Raw genomic sequence first — 21,156 nt, 5'->3', positions numbered from 1 at the left:
ACCAGATTTGGTGAAATACTTGATCCAGAAGCAAATCTGGCTAAATTGTTATAGTAAGCTCTGCATCCTAAGCCACTTATCCCCATTCATAAAACAATACAATACTATACACAATTCTTCAATTCTTTCTCCTTATGAGTTGCTCCCTGCTATTCATCTGAGGTCTCAGCATTATGATGTAGCATTTCGGGGCAAAGATGCAGCCCAGTAACCCAGCACTGGAGGACAGGATGGAGAAGATCTCCACCACTACCATATACTTCCCTTTGGTGCTCAGATAGGTTGGAACAAAGGACAACCAAACACTGCAAAAGAGCAACATGCTGAAGGTAATGAACTTGGCTTCATTAAACGTATCTGGTAATTTGCGGGCTAAGAATGCCACAATGAAGCTGCCAATAGCCAAGAGGCCCAAGTAGCCCAGGACACAGTAAAACATTGCAACGGAGCCTTCATTACATTGCACAATGATTTCCTCTGCGACAGAGTTCATGTCTAAATCGGGGAATGAGGGACCAGTGGTCAGCCATACAGAGCAGACACTTGCTTGGATAACAGTGCAGGAAAGGACAATGGAGTTGCTCAGTTTTTTCCCCACCCACCTCCTCATGTTGGACCCTGGTTTGGTAGCCAGGAAAGCTATAACCACGGTGATGGTTTTTGCCAACACACAAGAAACAGCCATTGAGAAGACAAGGCCAAATGTTGGTTGCCGGAGGAGGCAGGTCACTGTGTTAGGTCTTCCAAGAAACAGCAACGTAGAGAGGAAGCAGAGCAGGAGGGAGATGAGCAGCATGTACGTGAGGTCCCGGTTGTTGGCTTTGACTATGGGCGTATCTCTGTGCTTAATAAAAGTTCCCAAAACCCAGGCTGAGATCAGGGAAAAGGAAACAGCAATCACGGCTGAACTAATTCCTAAAAGCTCTTGGTAAGATAGAAAGGTTATTGTCTTAGTGATGCAATGATTTCTGTCTTTGCTTGCATGCTCTCGCTCTGGGCATCTGAAACAGTCATCAATATCTGAAAGAAACATGGAAAGAGATAGAATTTGATCAAATTCTTGCAAATTTCAAATGAGCCGATGGTCATGTAACAATGCCACTCAACATCAAGTCTATTGTTCTTTTGCTTCTAGTTGTTTGTCTATCTTGGATAATCGTGCTTGATGCAATGGAGCTTACTGCCTAATTTGGAGATACGTATTAGACTGACGCTTTATTGAAAGTCCTCTTGAGCAATCCTGGAAGGCAGAACCTTATTTACACACCATTCTTATTTAACACTTGTAAATTGAAAATTATTTGACTTCATAAGGAATTAACTCTATAACAGGTAAAACTTACCAGTCTGGTTTGAAACCTTCCCTTCTGGACATGGAAGGCAATCATAGCAACAAAATTGTTCTCCTTCCTTCCTTTTCTTCTGATATCCCGGGTGGCAGTGCTCATTGCACACAGAAAGGGGAGGCAACTACCCTTAGAGAGAAAAGAAATTGTGAAGGTGTTTTTATCTTTATATTTCAATCAGGCAGGTGCCAATCATATTTCTTTCTTTCTTTTTACAGGCCAGTCAATCAACTCAGTGGGATGATGCAGTGGCGAAGCAACCTGTTCCGGTACCAGGAGTAGCGTACATTCGGGGGCATGGCTTGTGCACGTCCCAGGGGGTGTGTGGGGAGTGGTGAGTGTCCCGGGGGAATGGGGCGGCCATGATATCACCATCTGGGATGAAACCCGGGGCAGACCACTCCCCATGCCTGCACCTTAGTCCGCCACTGGGATTATGCTTTCTACCCAGCCACTCCATTGCTTCTTCTATTGCACTGTTGTCCACATCAACTAGCAGCAGCTCTCTGGTTCCATTGCATTAAAAACACGGGCAGTTTCACAGACATGCAGCACAACGATGCAATTAAATGGCTATCCTTGGAATCAAATTGACACATGCAGCTCTGAAGCCACTTCCCTCACCCTGCACCCCCAAGAATGTCTAGATTCCCCACCTTGTTAAAGCTCCTGTGCCAAACAATTAGATCTGCATTGATCATGAATCCGTTTTCTTCAGGAGCTCTAGGATCCTCCACCCTTCCAACTTTCACACGAAGGAAGGAATTGTTTGGAAACATGATCATGTTCATTATGTCAAATCCACCACCCCTTTCCCCTTTTTCATTAAAGAACACTGTCTCTCCAGCTGAGTTGTTAAAGGAGATGTCTTGAAGATATGAGTGCATCTGGTTGGAAGAGAAGAACATACAAAGTGACCAGAAACTAATGGAGTTTGTTTTGCAGGAGATATATGTTACTGAATGAACTTCTATATTCCTCCACCAGTAAGAAAAAGGATGATGTATTCACACAAAAATATACTCTTCTTTCAGCTCACTGGAAAATGTAACCAACCCAAATTTACGTGGAATATAAAGAAGTAATAAACCTAGAAAAAACATTCCTACCTGATATTGTTTTGATAGCATCATCTAAGAAATACAAAATATAAAAAGTGGGCTATTACATTATGGCAAGTGAAAAATCCGTGAGACAGTAGCAGGTAAAATCCTCTTCAGTCTCAATAACATGAGAAATGGAGAATCCACAAACCATCATCAAATAAGATGCTTAATAGTCGTTTCTAATAGATGCTTAATAGTGGTTAACGATGAATGGATTGAACCAAACAAACAGAAAGAATACAGTTCAAACATATTACCTGCCAAGGCTGCACTTCTGGAAGTTCAAACCTTTCTCTGCTCATCATCGATCTATAGTTGGATCGATATGAGTACATGACGTGAAGAGCATGGGCCACAACATAGACAGCATTATATATACTGTAGCTGTGGGCAGTCATCCTCATTTCAAACTGAGGTCCAGGAAGCCTCTCCAGAGTCTCTTCCCCAGTGCAGGTTTCTCTGCCTTCTATTGAGACATGGGATTTTGGGAGTTTACAGTCAAATGCTTTCTCCCAGAAATCCATGAGAAATCCATCCATCTCGCAACAATAAGCTTTTCTACTCTGTAGATATTCCTTGAATCCCAGAGGATCATTTGAGTGAATAGTGAAGCAAATGGCACCTTCGAAATGTTGAAGGTCCCAACCCCTTTGAAAGTCAAATAATATGAAATCAATCTCAGATGTCATAATCCACACTTTTCTAATTGATCTAAGTCCATGATCTGCAGGATCTCGCATGAATATAACAGTTCTCAGCCATGCGATTACCAAAGATTCTCCATACATTATAAATGTGCTGACTGTATTATCTGTGAAGGGTGCATACAATCTCAAGTATGTCTCATACATTTCATCAATACTATCTGAATGAGGTTCTTTTGGGATTCTCTCTGTGAAAGCTGCACAAATTCCATTCTGTCTAAGCAAGATTTCTATGTCATACAAGAAAGATTCTCCACTGTTTCCATCGTCTGCAAAGAGCCCAACCCACGTCCATCCAAAATGTTTAAGCAGTCTGATAATCCCTGTGTACTGAAGAGCTGAGTTGGGAACCATGCAGTAAAAAGAACGGGTTAGACTTGTGAGACTTTTCTCTGGAGGAAATGAGCCATAGATGAGCTGGAAGAAATTAAGAAATACTGTAGAACTAGTTTTAGATTATTTTTTGTGTATATAGGTCTTTTGATAGAACAAATATTCTTTGAAGCGATCAATTGATCTTATGAGAGTTGAATCCAAGTTACGGTAATATTATACACTTTCTGTGAGTTCTCATCCATCATTCTTTTTTAATTATTATTAAGGAGCTGTCCTGGATTGGAGTTACAAGCATTTAATGGATTTACGGTTTCTTGGCACAAGCACCTGCCTCTCACTATGATTCACTTCAAGTGGATTGTGGGGGGTGGGGATCCCAAAACCACATTGGTAGACCTTACCTGTGGAATCTTGTAGTGTCCTATGATCTCAGCCATTTGGAAAGAGGTATCAGAGCCAAATCCACCAATGATGCTTATGAGATTTTTGTTGTTGTCACATTTGTAGTTGGGGACAAACTTACAGGATTTGAAAAGGAGTTCAAGAGTGCTTTGGTAGGTCATCTTTGCATTGTTGTAGCTGTCGTAGATATGGAACCCGAGTGTGACATTCGGCAGGATCCTGGGATTCTCATTTATCTCTTTCACAGCAAATGCCAAGGCCAGGACGTGCTGATAGAACTTTGTCACCATACTGAAAGGAGAGTCCATTTGTAATTTCAGAGGAGAATTCTTCACTGAATTAAATGTGCTAACAATGATAGTGGTCATTTCTTCCTCCGACTCATTTAGATTGTAATAAAACTATATTATTTTATTGTCAGGTTTCTGAGGTAACCTATACCTCCCTCTTCTGCTCAAATATAATTCAGGAAACCTGCTCAAATATAATTCTTGAAACACCAATTGTTTGTTCTTTGAGCTTTCCAAGATTGCAGAAAACAACAAAACATAGCTTTCATTTTCTGCCTTCTGCCCAAATGTGTATGGTATGGACAATTTTGTACAAAAGGAATGAGAAATTCTGGCGCAGATGCTGATTAATATTTATGAGTACAAATCACGTGGACTAATCATGTGAATACAAATCACGTGGACTAATAAAAAAATCAAATTGATGTTCAAATTGGGGGAAACTAATATTAAGACTCAAAAAAGGAGAAACCTTTAGAATATAAATAGGACGCATTTGCCAATGTCTATTTTGAACCCAACATGGAGGTCTGTCTTGAGTTCATTTTTTCTCGCTTACAAATATGTAAAATACAGCACACTGCGAAATATTTCCCACCACAACATCTTATCACTTATATATGTCCATTTTTTTAATAAATCATTTTCATAACTGTTCTCATTTCCCAAACAGAGACCCACCCATATCCAAACTTTTATTAATAACATTTAAAAACCCCTTTGCACTGAATCGTAGCTCCCATTGGTTGGATTGATTACTCCTGTGCTTTCTGGTGATTCATTGCATTGTTCTTTGTGAACCACACAAGCCAAGAAGATGTAGACAGGGAAAGGATGCTTACTATGCCGTGTCAAAGAGCTGAAGTGACGGCTGTTCTCTGAAGGAGACTTCATAGAGAGAGTAGATGATATGCGAAGCAATCCCACCGATGTGAAGGTCACCTGCCTCATACCATTCATGTAGAACTGGGAGGGAATCAGTCATTGGGCATTTCATAGTGCCTGCTTTGCCCACTATAGGAGGCAACAAAAGCAGCATCAGAAATAACCACAGCATCCTAGGCTTCATTTTAGATCAGGGTATGGTGGACAGTGCCAGGTCCTGTCAATGCAGCAGCTATTGAAGCTACCGAACAAGCAAAATTTTGAGAACTGAAAGATTACAAATGTGTGCTTTGATTAGGACTTGAAATTGCCAGCACTCTGATATCAAGTGTGGCTGAGCAAATGAAGAATATCAGAAACTGTCGTAAAACAAAGTAACAGAAATTTGCCTGCCTTTGGCCCCCTACTCCAAAACTCTCAATTTTGCTAAAATATATTTATAACCCCTTTCAGAATGGCTTCTTGTTTTATTGTTCCTGACTTCTAGAAAGCATTTGGAGTTTTCACCAGGGGAAGAGATTATAGTCTTCTGGTTAATTACAGGGGAAAATAATGACTTCTTAAGAGCTAAGGCTCTTGACTGGCCCTCTTGGAAGGAAATATGTTGTTTCCTTGCTTGAGATCTGACTACAGCAATTCTATGTTTTTTTAAGGAGCACAAACAGTTGCAAATTTGTTACAATAGGGATATGGAGAATGTGGTTGTACTCATTATCTCTTTGTGGGCTTGTCAGGGCCATCCGGTTGGGCACTCACAGAACAGAATTCTAGATGAGATGGTCCCTTGCCTTGATTCTGACCTTGTCCTTATGTCCCTTCCCACTGATGTTTCCATGGGTCCTTTTTCAAGGGCAATTATAAAGTGCGAAGGAGCTGTGTGATAGGCCTTGGCCATATTGTTCTGGCCTTAGAGATCCCTGGCACTGTCTTTTTTGCCATGACTCCATCCTCTAGAAGTCCAGGTTCTCTGCTGCTGATCTAGTATTCTAACTCAGTCTCCTCTCTGCAACCTCAACCCCCTTAGTCTACTCATCCAGTCATGGATTGCAGCTCAGAAACAAAGCACTGGGCGGGGGGGGGGGGGGAGAAAGAGAGAGAGAGAGAGAGGATCACAGTGAGGAGAAATATATTATTATAATTATTATTTCTTCAATTTATACACAGCCCATTACCTGGAGGTCTCAGGGTGGTTCACAAACAAGACCACAACATATAAAATCAAACCAAAAACAATAACCCAATTTAAAAAAAAAACCCCAAAAGGACCATATTCTAATATGGTGTTGGATGTCAATAAGATCAACCAAAGGCCTGATTAAAAATCAACGTTTTTGTCTGGCGCCTAAAAGTGTATAATGATGGTGCCAGGCATTTTAAATAAAAGCACACATTCTACTCCTGTAAAAACACCAAGCAGGCCCCACAAATAACCCAGAGATGCATTTTAAATAAAATGACACATTCTTTGTTGTTCAGTCGTTCAGTCGTGTCTGACTCTTCGTGACCCCATGGACCAGAGCACGCCAGGCACACCTATCCTTCACTGCCTCTCGCAGTTTGGCCAAACTCATGTTAGTAGCTTCGAGAACACTGTCCAACCATCTCATCCTCTGTCGTCCCCTTCTCCTTGTGCCCTCCATCTTTCCCAACATCAGGGTCTTTTCTAGGGAGTCTTCTCTTCTCATGACATGGCCAAAGTACTGGAGCCTCAACTTCAGGATCTGCCCTTCTGGTGAGCACTCAGGCCTGATTTCTTTAAGAATGGATAGGTTTGATCTTCTTGCAGTCCATGGAACTCTCAAGAGTCTCCTCCAGCACCATAATTCAAAACACATTCTACTCATGTAAAAACACGCTGATTCCCGGAACATCTGCAGCCGGATTTAGAAGGCGATTGGGCCTCATCTGGCCCCCGAGCCTTAGTTTGGGGACCTCTGATGTAAACCCTTGATCTGGAGATGGAGAAGCTGTAGCCCTCCAAATTAAAGCTGCGCACAGCCCCTATACGTGATCTCCCAGGGACCTTGGTGGTGTGAGGGAGATTTCGGGAGAGATGCTGGGATATTACCTGAACCATTTTTTCTCTGCCTTCTACAGAGCTGTACAATGGCTGCTTGCCATGAGCAATTATAATTCTGGGCAGAGAGGCCTTTCCTTCTATGCTAGGCATAGAACTACCTGCATGGTTGATGGCTTGAATCGATAGGCCAATGACTGGCAATTTCATTCTTTGTTTCTTAATACCTTATACCAACCAGCTAAATCAAACTAATTAATAAACTTAATTCCAACTTTACTAATTCCAGAAATGAGTAAATTTATGAGACCCAGAAACATAGAATTGTACATGCATAATCCACAAGCCCTTCTTACTACACAGGGTGGAAATGTGGTGAGCTGCTTCACTGCTGATCTTCAGGCTTCATTCAGTGCAAAACATGAGATTTATAATCTCCACTAAGCATGACTCCACACACAAACACACACACTTCAGTTTATGAGAAATGATAATTTCCCATTAATGAGCTGCAATATAGAAGAAGAAGAAGAAGAAGAAGAAGAGGAGGAGGAGGAGGAGGAGGAGGAGGAGGAGTTTGGATTTGATATCCCGCTTTTCACTACCCGAAGGAGTCTCAAAGCAGCTAACATTCTCCTTTCCCTTCCTCCCCCACAACAAACACTCTGTGAGGTGAGTGGGGCTGAGAGACTTCAGAGAAGTGTGACTAGCCCAAGGTCACCCAGCAGCTGCATGTGGAGGAGAGGGGAAGCGAACCTGGTTCCCCTGATTACGAGTCTACCGCTCTTAACCACCACACCACACTGGCTCTGATGAGCATCAGGTTCATATCTCTCCTCACTGTGTTCACCTCTCTCTCCACCCACCCACTCCCACCCAGTGCTTTGTTTCTGATCAGCAATCCATGGCTAAATTAATAGAGTAAGGGGCGTGAGGTTGCTGAGAGGAGAATGGGTTACAATATTAGGTTAACAGCAGAGAAGCTGGACTTCTAGAGTATGGAGTCATGGCAAAAAAGACAGTGCCAGGGATCTCTAAGGCCAGAACAATATGGCCAAGGCCTATCACACAGCTCCTTCCCACTTTATAATTGCCATTGAAAAAGGACCCATGGAAACATCAGTGGGAAGGGATATAAGGACACGGTCAGAATCAAGGCAAAGGACCATCCCATCTAGAATTCTGTTCTATGAGTGCCCAACCGGATGACCCTGACAAGCCCACAAAGAGATCATGGCACAACCACATTCTCCATATCCCTTCTGTAACAAATTTGCCACTGTGTGTGCTCCTAAAAACAAAAAAAAACATAGAATTGCTGTGGTCAGATCTCAAGCAAATAAGCATGTTTCCCTCCAAGAGTGCCAGTCAAGAGAATTGCCTCTTAAGAAGTAATTATTTCCCCCTGTAATTAACCAGAAGACTATAATCTCTTCCCCTGGTGTAAACTCCAACTGCTTTCTAGAAGTCAGGATAAAGAAATCAAGAAGCAATTCTGAAAGAGGTTATAAATATACTTTAGCCAAATTGAGAGTTTAGGAGGAGCGGGCCAAAGGCAGGCAAATTTCTGTTACTTTGCTTTCCAACAGTTTCTGATATTCTTCATCTGCTCAGCCACACTTGATATTGAAGTGCTGGAAATTTCAGCTACTAATCAAGGCACACGTTTGCAATCCTTCAGATCCCCCAAAATTGCTTATTAATATCACTTCAATAGCTGCTGCATTGCCAGGACTCGGCACGGTCCACAATACCCTGATCTAAAATGAAGCCTAGGATGCTGTGGTTATTTCTGATGCTGCATTTGTTGCTTCCTATAGTGGGCAAAGCAGGCACTATGAAATGCCTAATGACTGATTCCCTCCCAGTTCTACATGAATGGTATGAGTCAGGTGACCTTCACATTGGTGGAATTGCTTCGCATATCATTTACTCTCTCTATGAAGTCTCCTTCAGAGAACAGCCGTCACTTCAGCAATTTGACACGGCATAGTAAGCATCCTTTCCCTGTCTACATCTTCTTGGCTTGTGTGGTTCACAAAGAACGATGCAATGAATCACCAGAAAGCACAGGAGTAATCAATCCAACCAATGGGAGCTACGATTCAGTGCAAAGGGGTTTTTAAATGTTATTAATAAAAGTTTGGATTTGGGTGGTCTGTGTCTAGGAAATAAGAACAGTTATGAAAATGATAATTTTTAAAAAACAATGGATACATAATAGTACTAAGATGTTGTGGTGGGAATATTTGTTTTCCAGTATGCAGAATTTTACATGTTTCTAACCGAGAAAAAATGAGCTCAACACAGACCTCCATGTTTGGTTCATAATAGGCAAATATGTCCAATTTATTTTCTCCTGTTTTGAGTTTTAATATTAGATTTCCAAATTTTCACATCCATCTGATTTTTTTGATTAGTACTCATAAAAATTAATCAGCATCTGCACCAGAATTTCCGATACCTTTTGTACAAAAAAAGTCAATACTATAAACATTTTGGCAGTAGGCAGAAAATGAAAGTTTTCTGCTTTCTGGGAAAGCTCAAAGGACGAACAAGTGGTGTTTCAAACTATGCCCTCAGTTTTCCTGAATTATATTTGAGCTGAAGAGGGAGGTTTAGATTACCTCAGAAACCTGACAATAAAATAATATAATTTTATTAGAATCTAAATGAGTTGGAGGAAGAAATTACCACTGTTGTTGCATGTACATTTAATTCATTGTAAAGTTCTCCTCTGAAATTACAAATGGACTCTCCTTTCAGTATGGTGACAAAGTTCTATCAGCATGTCCTGGCCTTGGCATTTGCTGTGAAAGAGATAAATGAGAATCCCAGGATCTTGCCGAATGTCACACTTGGGTTCCATATCTACGACAGCTACAACAATGCAAAGATGACCTACCATAGCACTCTTGAACTCCTTTTCAAATCCTCTAAATTTGTCCCCAACTACAAATGTGACACCCAAAAAAATATCATAAGCATCATTGGTGGATTTGGCTCTGATACCTCTTTCCAAGTGGCTGAGATCATAGGACACTACAAGATTCCACAGGTAAGGTCTACCAATGTGGTTTTGGTATCCCTCCCCCAATCCAGTTGAAGTGAATCATAGTTAGAGGCAGGTGCTTGTGCCAAGAAACCGTAAATCCATTAAATGCTTGTAACTCCAATCCAGGACAGCTCCTTAATAATAATTTAAAAAGACTGATGGAGGAGAACTCACAGAAAGTGTATAATATTACCATAACTTGGATTCAACTCTCATAAGGAAGGGCGGGGTATAAATATTATTATTATTATTATTATTATTATTATTATTATTATTATTATTAGATCAATTGATCGCTTCAAAGAATATATGTTCTATCAAAAGACCTATATACACAAAAAATAATCTAAAACTAGTTCTACAATATTTCTTAATTTCTTCCAGATCATCTATGGCTCATTTCCTCCAGAGAAAAGTCTCACAAGTCTTACCCGTTCCTTTTACTGCATGGTTCCCAACTCAGCTCTTCAGTACACAGGGATTATCAGACTGCTTAAACATTTTGGATGGACGTGGGTTGGGCTCTTTGCAGACGATAGAAACAGTGGAGAATCCTTCTTGCATGACATAGAAATCTTGCTTAGACAGAATGGAATTTGTACAGCTTTCACAGAGAGAATCCCACAAGAACCTCATTCAGATAGTATTGATCAAATGTATGAGACGTACTTGAGATTGTATGCACCCTTCACAGATAATACAGTCAGCACATTTATAATGTATGGAGAATCTTTGGCATTTGCATGGCTGAGAACTGTTTTATTCATGCGAGATCCTGCAAATCATGGACTTAGATCAATTGGAAAAGTGTGGATTATGACATCTGAGATTGATTTCATTTTATTTGACTTTCAAAGGAGTTGGGACCTTCAACATTTCAAAGGTGCCCTTTGCTTCACAATTCACTCAAATGATCCTCTGGGATTCAAGGAATATCTTCAGAGTAGAAAACCTTATTGTAGCTTGAGTGATGGATTTCTCATGGACTTCTGGGAGAAAGCATTTGACTGTAAACTCCCAAAATCCCATGTCTCAATAGAAGGCAGAGAAACCTGCACGGGGGAAGAGACTCTGGAGAGCCTTCCTGGGCCTCAGTTTGATATGCGGATGACTGCCCACAGCTACAGTATATATAATGCTGTCTATGTTGTGGCCCATGCTCTTCATGTCATGTACTTATATCGATCCAACTATAGATTGATGATGAGCAGAGAAAGGTTTGAACTTCCAGAAGTGCAGCCTTGGCAGGTAATGTGTGTAAACTGTATTCTTTCACAGGTAGGTAGGCGTGTTGGTCTGCCATTATCAAAACCAAATAAAAAAATTAAAAGAATTCCTTCCAGTAGCACCTTCTTTCAGTTTGTTTGGTTCAATCCATCCATTGGTAACCACTATTAAGAATCTATTAGTAACCACTGTTAAGTATCTTATTTCATGACGGCTTTTGGATTCTCCATTGCTCCTGCTATTAAGACTGAAAAGAACTTTACCTGCTACTGTCTCATGAATTTCCACTTGCCATAATGCAATATCCCCCTTTATATATTTTGTATTTCTTAGATGATACTATCAAAACAATATCTGGTAGGAATTTCTCATCGATTTGCGTTTAATAAAGTGTGGTTTAATGCCTTTCCCTCTAATGTCTTGAGACATAGATTTTCCAAGGGTCTGGTTTCTGCTTCATGTGTCTGCGACAATAAGTCAACAGAGTCACTTCATCATATAATCTTTTCTAGCCCTCTGTACAGAGACGCCCGGGCAAATCTACTAAGACCAATAATTCAGAAAATTGTGGATACACCAGCAGAGTCTCACCTTGCCCTAATTTTGCAAGACAATGATCCTTATATAACCTTTCAGGTGGCAAGGTTTTTAAACTGTTTTGTCCCAAAAAAGGCGAAACGGCCAACTACATGAATGAACATAAAGGTGTTGTTGTTTTTTAGCATTTTCCCTCTAGATTGCAGTTTTAATACTACTGGATGTAGGTTTACCTCCGACGGCCGTGGTACGATATTCTGTCATTGTGATTTCTGTGTATCTCTGTGTTTTTATGCCTTTTTCTTCGCTATGTTTATGTTTATATGTCTATATGGGCAATAAAATTTCTGTCTGTCTATCAGGTAGGAATGGTTGTTCTAGGTTTATTACTTCTGTGCACCCCACATAATTTTGGGTTTGTTACATTTTCCAGTGATCTGAAAGGAGGGCAGGGGCGTAGCAAGGGGCGTAGGGGGCGGTCCACCCCAGGTTCCATAATGGAGGGGGTGACAAATTATCAAGGAACAATTATTGCCCTACTAGGGCGGTCCATAAAAAAATGGACCTGCTCCAAAGGTCTTATCTTACTATACTAGGGATTATATAGCTATATATGAAATTTCATGCATATTGGCTAATATCTTGACCCTCCACCAAAATAGCTGTTTACTTGGTTGTTTTCCTATGTCGTGAAGGCTGAAATTTCAGTTCAGTGGAGCACTTACTGTTCCCAACCCTAACCCTGTGGAAAGCCATCTAATTAGACTTTAATTTGATTTTGAGATGTTTGTAGGAGGTAATTTAATTATTGTTTGATTTTATACCAATGTTATGTATCTGATGTGAGCCACCCTGAGCCCGACTTCAGCCGGGGAGGGCGGGATATAAATAAAAGTTTATTATTATTATTACTTGTTATTATTCCTTTGTAAGAAAATATTAAATAATGTAAAACCATTTTTGCAGGGGGGGGATCAATGGGGGGGGGTTGACAAGAAATTTTCCACACCAGGTACCACCTGACCCTCCCATGCCTGTGGGGGGGGGGGTGACAAAAAATATTTTTGCCCCCAGGTACCAATTTACCTTGCTGTGCCCCTGAAGAAGGGTAATTTTTGTGTGAATACTTAATCCTTTTTCTTACTGGCGGGGGAATATAGAAGTTCATTCAGTAACATATATCTCCTGCAAAACAAACTTCATTAGTTTCTGGTTTCTTTGTATGTTCTTCTCTTTCAACTAGATGCACTCATATCTTCAAGACATCTCCTTTAACAACTCAGCCGGAGAGACAGTGTTCTTTAATGAAAAGGGGGAAAGGAGTGGTGGATTTGACATAATGAACATGATCATGTTTCCAAACAATTCCTTCCTTCGTGTGAAAGTTGGAAGGGTGGAGGATCCTAGAGCTCCTGAAGAAAACGGATTCATGATCAATGCAGATCTAATTGTTTGGCACAGGAGTTTTAACAAGGTGGGGAATCTAGACATTCTTGGGGGTGCAGGGTGAGGGAAGTGGCTTCAGAGCTGCATGTGTCAATTTGATTCCAAGGATAGCCATTTAATTGCATCGTTGTGCTGCATGTCTGTGAAACTTCCCGTGTTTTTAATGCAATGGAACCAGAGAGCTGCTGCTAGTTGATGTGGACAACAGTGCAATAGAAGAAGCAATGGAGTGGCTGGGGAGAAAGCATAATCCAAGGCAAAAATCACGGGGCTGATTGGCCGGCCTTTAAAAGAAAGAAAGAAAGATGACTGGCACCTGCCTGATTGAAATTTAAAAATAAAAACACCTTCACAATTTCTTTTCTCTCTAAGGGTAGTTGCATCCCCTTGCTGTGTGCAATGAGCACTGCCACCTGGGATATCAGAACAAAGGGAAAGAAGGAGAACAATTTTGCTATTGTTGTTAAAGAAATTTTGTTGTTGTTTAATTTGATGACTAGCACTTGAACAATGTAAAAATAAAATAAAAACTCCTTTTATAACCCTTTCCTGTTTAAGTTCAGGTGCTTCCCCTTTCACTGTGTAATGAACACTGCCAGCCTGGTTATCAGAAGAAAACGAAGGAAGGAGAACAATTTTGCTGCTATGATTGCCTTCCATGTCCAGAAGGGAAGGTTTCAAACCAGACTGGTAAGTGATTTGTTACCTCAGTTTCCCCATTATACAGCGGTCAAATGATTGTCAATTTACAAGTGGTAAATATGAATGGTGTGTAAATAAGTTTCTGACTTCCAGGATTGCTCAAGAGGACTTTCAATAAAGCAGCAGTCTAATACGTAACTCCAAATTAGGCAGTAAGCTCCATTGCATCAAGCATGATCTAATTATCCAAGATAGACTAATCAACTAGAAGCAAAAGAACAATAGAGTTGATGTTGAGTGACATTGTTATATGACCATCAGTTCATTTTGAATAAACAACAATTTGCTCATCAGATTCTATCTCTTTCCATGTTTCTTTCAGATATTGATGACTGTTTCAGATGCCCAGAGCAAGAGCATGCAAGCAAAGACAGAAGTCACTGCATCCCTAAGACAATAACCTTTCTATCTTACCAAGAACATTTAGGAATTAGTTCAACTGTGATTGCTATTTCCTTTTCCCTGATCTCAGCCTGGGTTTTGGGAACTTTTATTAAGCACAGAGATACGCCCATAGTCAAAGCCAACAACCGGGACCTCACGTACATGCTGCTCATCTCCCTCCTGCTCTGCTTCCTCTCTGCGTTGCTGTTTCTTGGAAGACCTAACACAGTGACCTGCCTCCTCCGGCAACCAACATTTGGCCTTGTCTTCTCAATGGCTGTTTCTTGTGTGTTAGCAAAAACCATCACCGTGGTTATAGCTTTCCTGGCTACCAAACCCGGGTCCAACATGAGGAGGTGGGTGGGGAAAAAACTGAGCAACTCCATTGTCCTTTCCTGCACTGTTATCCAAGCAAGTGTTTGTTCTGTATGGCTGACCACTGCTCCCTCATTCCCCGATTTAGACATGAACTCTGTCACAGAGGAAATCATTGTGCAATGTAATGAAGGCTCCGTTGCAATGTTTTACTGTGTCCTGGGCTACTTGGGCCTCTTGGCTATTGGCAGCTTCATTGTGGCATTCTTAGCCCGCAAATTACCAGATACGTTTAATGAAGCCAAGTTCATTACCTTCAGCATGTTGCTCTTTTGCAGTGTTTGGTTGTCCTTTGTTCCAACCTATTTGAGCACCAAAGGGAAGTATATGGTAGTGGTGGAGATCTTCTCCATCTTGTCCTCCAGTGCTGGGTTACTGGGCTGCATCTTTGTCCCTAAATGCTACATCATAATGCTGAGGCCTCAGATGAACAGTAGGGAGCAACTCATAAGGAGAAAGAATTGAAGGATGTTGTTGTGTATCCTGTTGTAGTTTTGTATATGTAGAGTGCAAGTTTCATCTGATGCCCTAAATTCATTGGGATGCACCTAGTGATGGGAAGCAAATTCAATTCCATTTGCATTTTAATACAGTGTTGCCCCGCTAGACGAAAATAATTCATTCTATGAGTGTCTTCGTAGAGCGAATTTTTCGTCTAGCGAAGCGACAATGGAGCGCGGAGGTTTTCGCGCCAAAATAATAATAAAAATCCGTCTTGCGAGGCAGCCCCATTGACATTTTCGTCTTGTGGGGCAGCCTTACGCTAGCAAATGCCTTTCGTCTTGCGAGCTTTTCGTCTAGCGAGGCATTCGTCTAGCAGGGCACCACTGTTTAAAAAATGTTATTTGTGCTTCCTGAAACATAACAAAAACCAGAACACAGTTTTCTTTCAAAATTGTGACTTTCTTGAATTTTTTCATGCAGTTCTCCCACCAATTAATTTGCATATTTGTACACAAGCTGCATCAAATCAAAAATGTACAGAAGATGTTACACACACACACACACACACACACTTGGGAATGCGTTTGCAAAAATGGATGTAATAGGAGATAAACAGTTAATATTGATTAATCTTCAGGAGCAGATCAGTCATAATTTCCCCATTGTACCTATTACCGTATTTTTTGCTGCATAAGACGCACTTTTTTCCTCCTAAAAAGTAAGGGAAAATACCTGTGCGTCTTATGGAGCAAATGGTGGTCCCTGGAGCTGAATTGCCCAGGGGCCAAAAGAGAATCATGCTTTTTATTTTACAAAGAGAAAAGGGGGTGTTGAAAGGACCCTGCTCAGCAGCTGATCAGCAAGAGATTGGGAGAGAGATAAGAGTCCCGGCTCCCTTTCAGCCCCACCCTCCATTGTTGAATGTGCTGCAGAGGAAGGTTGTTTGTTTCCTCAGCAACATGTGACTGGCTGATTAGATTATCTGTCTGGAAGCTGTAGAAAAGGCTCCCTTTCCTTTAGAAGCTGCAGAAATGTGAGTTGAACCCCATAAAAATGGGGCTTTTGCCCCTTTGCAAAAAAGCTGCAAAAGTTTTAACTGATCCTAAAAAAAACAGGGGTTTTCCCTTTGCAAAAAAGCTGCAAAACTTTTTTTTCTTGTTTCCTCCTCTAAGAATGAGGTGTGCCCTATGGTCCGGTGTGCCCTTATGTTGTGAGGCTGAGATTGAAGGGTGCATGGCTGTTACATCCTTCTCCCTCCCTGAGCTGCTCTGCAAGGCTGGGATCATCCCAGCCTCACAAAGCAGATCAGGACTGGCATCATGTCAGTGGTGAGGGCTGAGCTGGCACACCCCACCCCACCCCACGCCACTTTAGTGTGGGTGTGGGTGCCATGAAGATTCACTGAGAGCCAGTGTGGTGTAGTGGTTAAGAGCGGTAGACTCGTAAACTGGGGAACTGGGTTCGTGTCTCCACTCCTCCACATGCAGCTGCTGGGTGACCTTGGGCTAGTCACACTTCTCTGAAGTCTCTCAGCCCCACTCACCTCACAGAGTGTTTGTTGTGGGGGAGGAAGGGAAAGGAGAATGTTAGCCACTTTGAGACTCCTTCGGGTAGTGAAAAGCGGGATATCAAATCCAAACTCCTCTTCTTCTTCTTCTTCTTCTTCTTCTTCTTCTTCTTCTTCTTCTTCTTCTTCTTCCCTCCGCCTCTGTCCACATCAACTCCAATGAGTGAGACTGGCCCTTGGATGAAGCCAATTTAGGACTAGAACTAGCAATAACCCAATTGGCCTCCTCCTCCTCCTCCTTGTCCCCTCAAGGCCATTATAAGATAGCACACTTCAGTTAAAGGCGAAATATATTTTATTTTATTTTTTTAAAAAAAATGTCCAGTAGCACCTTAGAGACCAACTAAGTTTATTCTTGGTTGTATCTGAAGAAGTGTGCATGCACATGAAAGCTTATACCCAGAACAAACTTAGTTGGTCTCTAAGGTGCTACTGGACAATTTTTTTTTTATTTTTATTTGTGTCAGACCAACACGGCTACTTATCTGAATTCAGTTAAAGGCATTTTTCTACAGGAAATCACCCATAGAGCCTTTGCTCAGGTCTCCTTGATATTGAGATACCGATTAAGTGAGGTTCATTGTTCCTTATTACTGGATATTTTGTATGTGAGAATCCCTCCTGCCTATACATGCAGGGAATGTAGTATACTGCTTATGGATACCGCCTACAAAACTATGAGGGGTTTTAGGAACATAGGAAGTGGCCTTGTGGCAAGCCAGACCAGCGGCCCTTCTAGCTCAGCATTTTCTACACTGACATTTGGCAGCTCTCCAGAGTTTCAGACGAGGGATATCACCAGCCCCACTCGAAAATGCCATAGATTGAAACGGGGACATTCTGCATGCAAAGCAGATGCTCTTCCACTGAGCTACAGCCCCCAAGGGATTGAACATGGAGTGGCAGGCAGAGATCAGTGAGGAGACTGAACAGAATAATGACATGGGGGAGCTGAGTCAGGGGAAGAGAGGCGGGAGGAGGTGGGTGCTCTCTCAGGATATGGCTGCTCTGAATGTTAAAGCAGGGTTGACACTTCCCCTCTTCCCTCCCAGGGAGAGGAGCACAACAATGGAATCTGGAAAGGACACCAGCCAACCACTAGGGGGGTTGTAAGCGGAGTCTGAAGGGGAGGCTACCACCTGGTTATCCAGGACTTAGTGGTGTTCCCATCACTGAAAACAGACACATCCCCTTGATGCAATAAAAGTCTATACACTCAACAATTTCTCAATATATGAGAGTCATGTCTTGCTCCATCTTTAAGAGCTTGGCATGTGGGCATAGCAACCCACTGGGACACACTGTTTTTACCCTGGTCTTGGACTCCGTAAGTGGAACATACAGGTGAAATTCAAAAAATTAGAATATCGTGGAAAGGTTCATTTCTTTCAGTAATTCAACTTAAAAGGTGAAACTAATATATAATATATGGGATACACTCATGACATGCAAAGCGAGATATGTCAAGCCTTTATTTGTTATAATTGTGATGATTATGGCGTACAGCTGATGAGAACCCCAAATTCACAATCTCAGCTTTGGGGTTTTCATCAGCTGTACGCCATAATCATCACAATTATAACAAGCAAAGGCTTGGCATATTTCACTTTGCATGTCATGAGTGTGTCCCATATATTAAACTCCAGTAGCTAATGAAAACGATTGCTTACATAAATGGACTTTTCCACAATATTCTAATTTTTTGAGTTTCACCTGTAAATGCTGCTGTGACTCATTATCTGATTCTCAGCTTGTACCTCTATTCTGTCTCAGTAATGATCTCTCCCTTGCTCTCATGTGCTACTGTAGAAGCAGACAGAAAAAGAAGTACAAGAAAACTGACAAATTGTGTGCATGCTTCTAGGTAATGTGTATAAAAAATGAGTATGCATAAAATAAATAGCCACACAGTTTTTGGAACCTGCTTAAAACGTTTTTGTTTATGCAAGCTTATCCAGACATGTAGAAGTTGAGATAGAAATAGGTGGTGGCTGGGGAAACCCAGCCAGATGGGCGGGGTATATATAATAAATTATTAAAATATTATTATTATGTCTTTTTAGCCTCTCATTGTTTTAATTGTTTATTGAATATTTTTCAGATACTTGCTTTTAATAATATTTTTTTATTTTATTTGTAAACTGCCTAAAAGTTGTATTGCAATCAAGGGGTATATAAATTTTGATAAATAAAACAATTCATTAAATAAACTAGCTTTTTGTCAGTCAAGGTAAGCCCCTTGGGCCAGAGTGCAAGGATTTGTGTGGTGCGAGTTGTGATGGCTGAGATCGACCTGGAAGTAGCATTCATAAACTGTTCTTCCCTTGTCTTTCAGAAGAGGGCAGCAGAGGTGTAATAATGACTATATTGCCTAGGACGGGGGTCAGGAACCTCCGGCTCCGGAGCCGCATGCGGCTCCCCGGGACCTCTGCTGCGGCTCCCCGCGGTCGCAAAATGGTGACTCCCCGGCGAGGCTGAGAAAGGAGGGGATGGAGCCAGGAGGCGGCGACGCGGGAGGGCGATGGGCTTTGACCTGCCTCCGGCCAGGATGGGACAAAGGACAGAGGCCGGGGGCGGGGTCAAGGCCCAGGTAAAAGCGGCAGAGCCGCCAGATTTCCCCCCTTTTTGTTTCTCTCCCGCAGGTTCAGGAACGTCCAGGATCCAGGAGCTCCACATTGCAGGTATGTAGTCCTGGATTGGGTGTGCTGTTGCTGGGGGGCTTCCCGCTGGGCCTGGCTGCCGGCGGGAGCCCCCGGGGATCGGGCCGCATGGCGGCCGAAAGGAGGGCGGCGGGCGCGATGCGCAGCCGCCGCTGCTGTTGCTGGGGGGCTTCCCGCTGGGCCTGGCTGCCGGCGGGAGCCCCCGGGGATCGGGCCGCATGGCGGCCGAAGGGAGGGCGGCGGGCGCGATGCACTGCCGCTGCTGCTGCTGCTGGGGGGCTTCCCGCTGGGCCTGGCAGGCTGCGGGAGCCCCCGGGGATCGGGCCGCATGGCGGCCGAAAGGAGGGCGGCGGGCGCGATGCGCAGCCGCCGCTGCTGTTGCTGGGGGGCTTCCCGCTGGGCCTGGCTGCCGGCGGGAGCCCCCGGGGATCGGGCCGCATGGCGGCCGAAGGGAGGGCGGCAGGCGCGATGCGCTGCCGCCGCTGCTGCTGCTGGGGGGCTTCCCGCTGGGCCTGGCTGCCGGCGGGAGCCCCCGGGGATCGGGCCGCATGGCGGCCGAAGGGAGGGCGGCGGGCGCGATGCGCTGCCGCTGCTGCTGCTGCTGGGGGGCTTCCCGCTGGGCCTGGCAGGCTGCGGGAGCCCCCGGGGATCGGGCCGCATGGCGGCCGAAGGGAGGGCGGCAGGCGCGATGCGCTGCCGCCGCCGCTGCTGCTGGGGGGCTTCCCGCTGGGCCTGGCTGCCGGCGGGAGCCCCCGGGGATCGGGCCGCATGGCGGCCGAAGGGAGGGCGGCAGGCGCGATGCGCTGCCGCCGCTGCTGCTGCTGGGGGGCTTCCCGCTGGGCCTGGCTGCCGGCGGGAGCCCCCGGGGATCGGGCCGCATGGCGGCCGAAAGGAGGGCGGCGGGCGCGATGCGCAGCCGCCGCTGCTGTTGCTGGGGGGCTTCCCGCTGGGCCTGGCTGCCGGCGGGAGCCCCCGGGGATCAGGCCGCATGGCGGCCGAAAGGAGGGCGGCGGGCGCGAGGCGCAGCCGCCGCTGCTGTTGCTGGGGGGCTTCCCGCTGGGCCTGGCTGCCGGCGGGAGCCCCCGGGGATCGGGCCGCATGGCGGCCGAAGGGATGGCGGCAGGGCGCCACCCCCGTGGAAAGGGAGACCCCGACCCCCCTACATTATTTCTTTTCTTTTTTAAAAAAAAACTATTTTTAAAATATTTTTTATTACTAATTCCCCCCCCCAATATCTTTTCTTTTTTTCCTTCCCCCCCAAACCTGTTTTTTGCTTTGTGGCTTTTTGCCTTGCTCTCCCACATCCCCCCCCTCTCTTTTTCTTCCTCCCCTCCTTTTTTAATCCAAGGGGGGAAATCCCATTTTTAAAACAAACAAACAAACGAACGAAAAACAAACAAATACCCCCCACAGCTGCTGCAGCCACTCTATTTGAATTTTTATTATTACCCTTTTCTCCCTCTATCCCCCCTTTTTCTTTTCTCTTCCCCTTTTGTTTTGTTTTCAAAAAAAGGAAAAAGAAAAAGATTTCCCCCCTTTATTTTTATTTTTTAAACTACTACATATTTTTAATAGATATTCTCCCCACCCCACCCCCAATTTATATTTTTTCCACCCCACTTTTCCATTCTCACCCCCATCTGTTTTCTACCCCGTCTCTTCCTTTCTCTCTT

The 21,156-nt window shown here is 43.5% G+C and overlaps 2 protein-coding genes across 2 annotated transcripts; one reads left to right on the top strand and one right to left on the bottom strand.

Annotated features, from left to right (window-relative positions):
* Positions 1-118: 118 nt before the first annotated feature.
* Positions 119-4,262, bottom strand: LOC117058916 (vomeronasal type-2 receptor 26-like). The gene is made up of 4 exons (XM_033170331.1): positions 3,894-4,262; positions 2,710-3,573; positions 1,344-1,470; positions 119-1,020 (listed from the first exon to the last, which is right to left on the bottom strand). Exons 1-4 carry the CDS (start codon positions 4,260-4,262, stop codon positions 119-121), a joined length of 2,262 nt encoding a protein of 753 aa, XP_033026222.1.
* A 5,591-nt stretch (positions 4,263-9,853) lies between these two features.
* On the top strand, positions 9,854-15,277 carry LOC117058915 (vomeronasal type-2 receptor 26-like). The gene is made up of 5 exons (XM_033170330.1): positions 9,854-10,144; positions 10,526-11,389; positions 13,149-13,379; positions 13,915-14,041; positions 14,376-15,277. Exons 1-5 carry the CDS (start codon positions 9,854-9,856, stop codon positions 15,275-15,277), a joined length of 2,415 nt encoding a protein of 804 aa, XP_033026221.1.
* Positions 15,278-21,156: the final 5,879 nt, after the last annotated feature.

Source organism: Lacerta agilis, chromosome 14 (genome assembly GCF_009819535.1).
Source record: "Lacerta agilis isolate rLacAgi1 chromosome 14, rLacAgi1.pri, whole genome shotgun sequence".
NCBI lineage: Eukaryota > Metazoa > Chordata > Lepidosauria > Squamata > Lacertidae > Lacerta > Lacerta agilis.
This window is presented reverse-complemented; position numbering and strand designations above follow the sequence as displayed.

Excerpts from the sequence above, each read along its gene's own strand:
- LOC117058916 (XM_033170331.1), bottom strand. The coding sequence starts at position 4,262 with ATGACCACTATCATTGTTAGCACATTTAATTCAGTGAAGAATTCTCCT. Across the intron at positions 3,574-3,893 it reads GACACTACAAGATTCCACAG|CTCATCTATGGCTCATTTCC; the intron begins GTAAGGTCTACC and ends AATTTCTTCCAG. Across the intron at positions 1,471-2,709 it reads CAGAAGTGCAGCCTTGGCAG|TTGCCTCCCCTTTCTGTGTG; the intron begins GTAATATGTTTG and ends CTCTAAGGGTAG.
- LOC117058915 (XM_033170330.1), top strand. The coding sequence starts at position 9,854 with ATGGTGACAAAGTTCTATCAGCATGTCCTGGCCTTGGCATTTGCTGTG. Across the intron at positions 13,380-13,914 it reads GGCACAGGAGTTTTAACAAG|GTGCTTCCCCTTTCACTGTG; the intron begins GTGGGGAATCTA and ends GTTTAAGTTCAG. Across the intron at positions 14,042-14,375 it reads GAAGGTTTCAAACCAGACTG|ATATTGATGACTGTTTCAGA; the intron begins GTAAGTGATTTG and ends TGTTTCTTTCAG.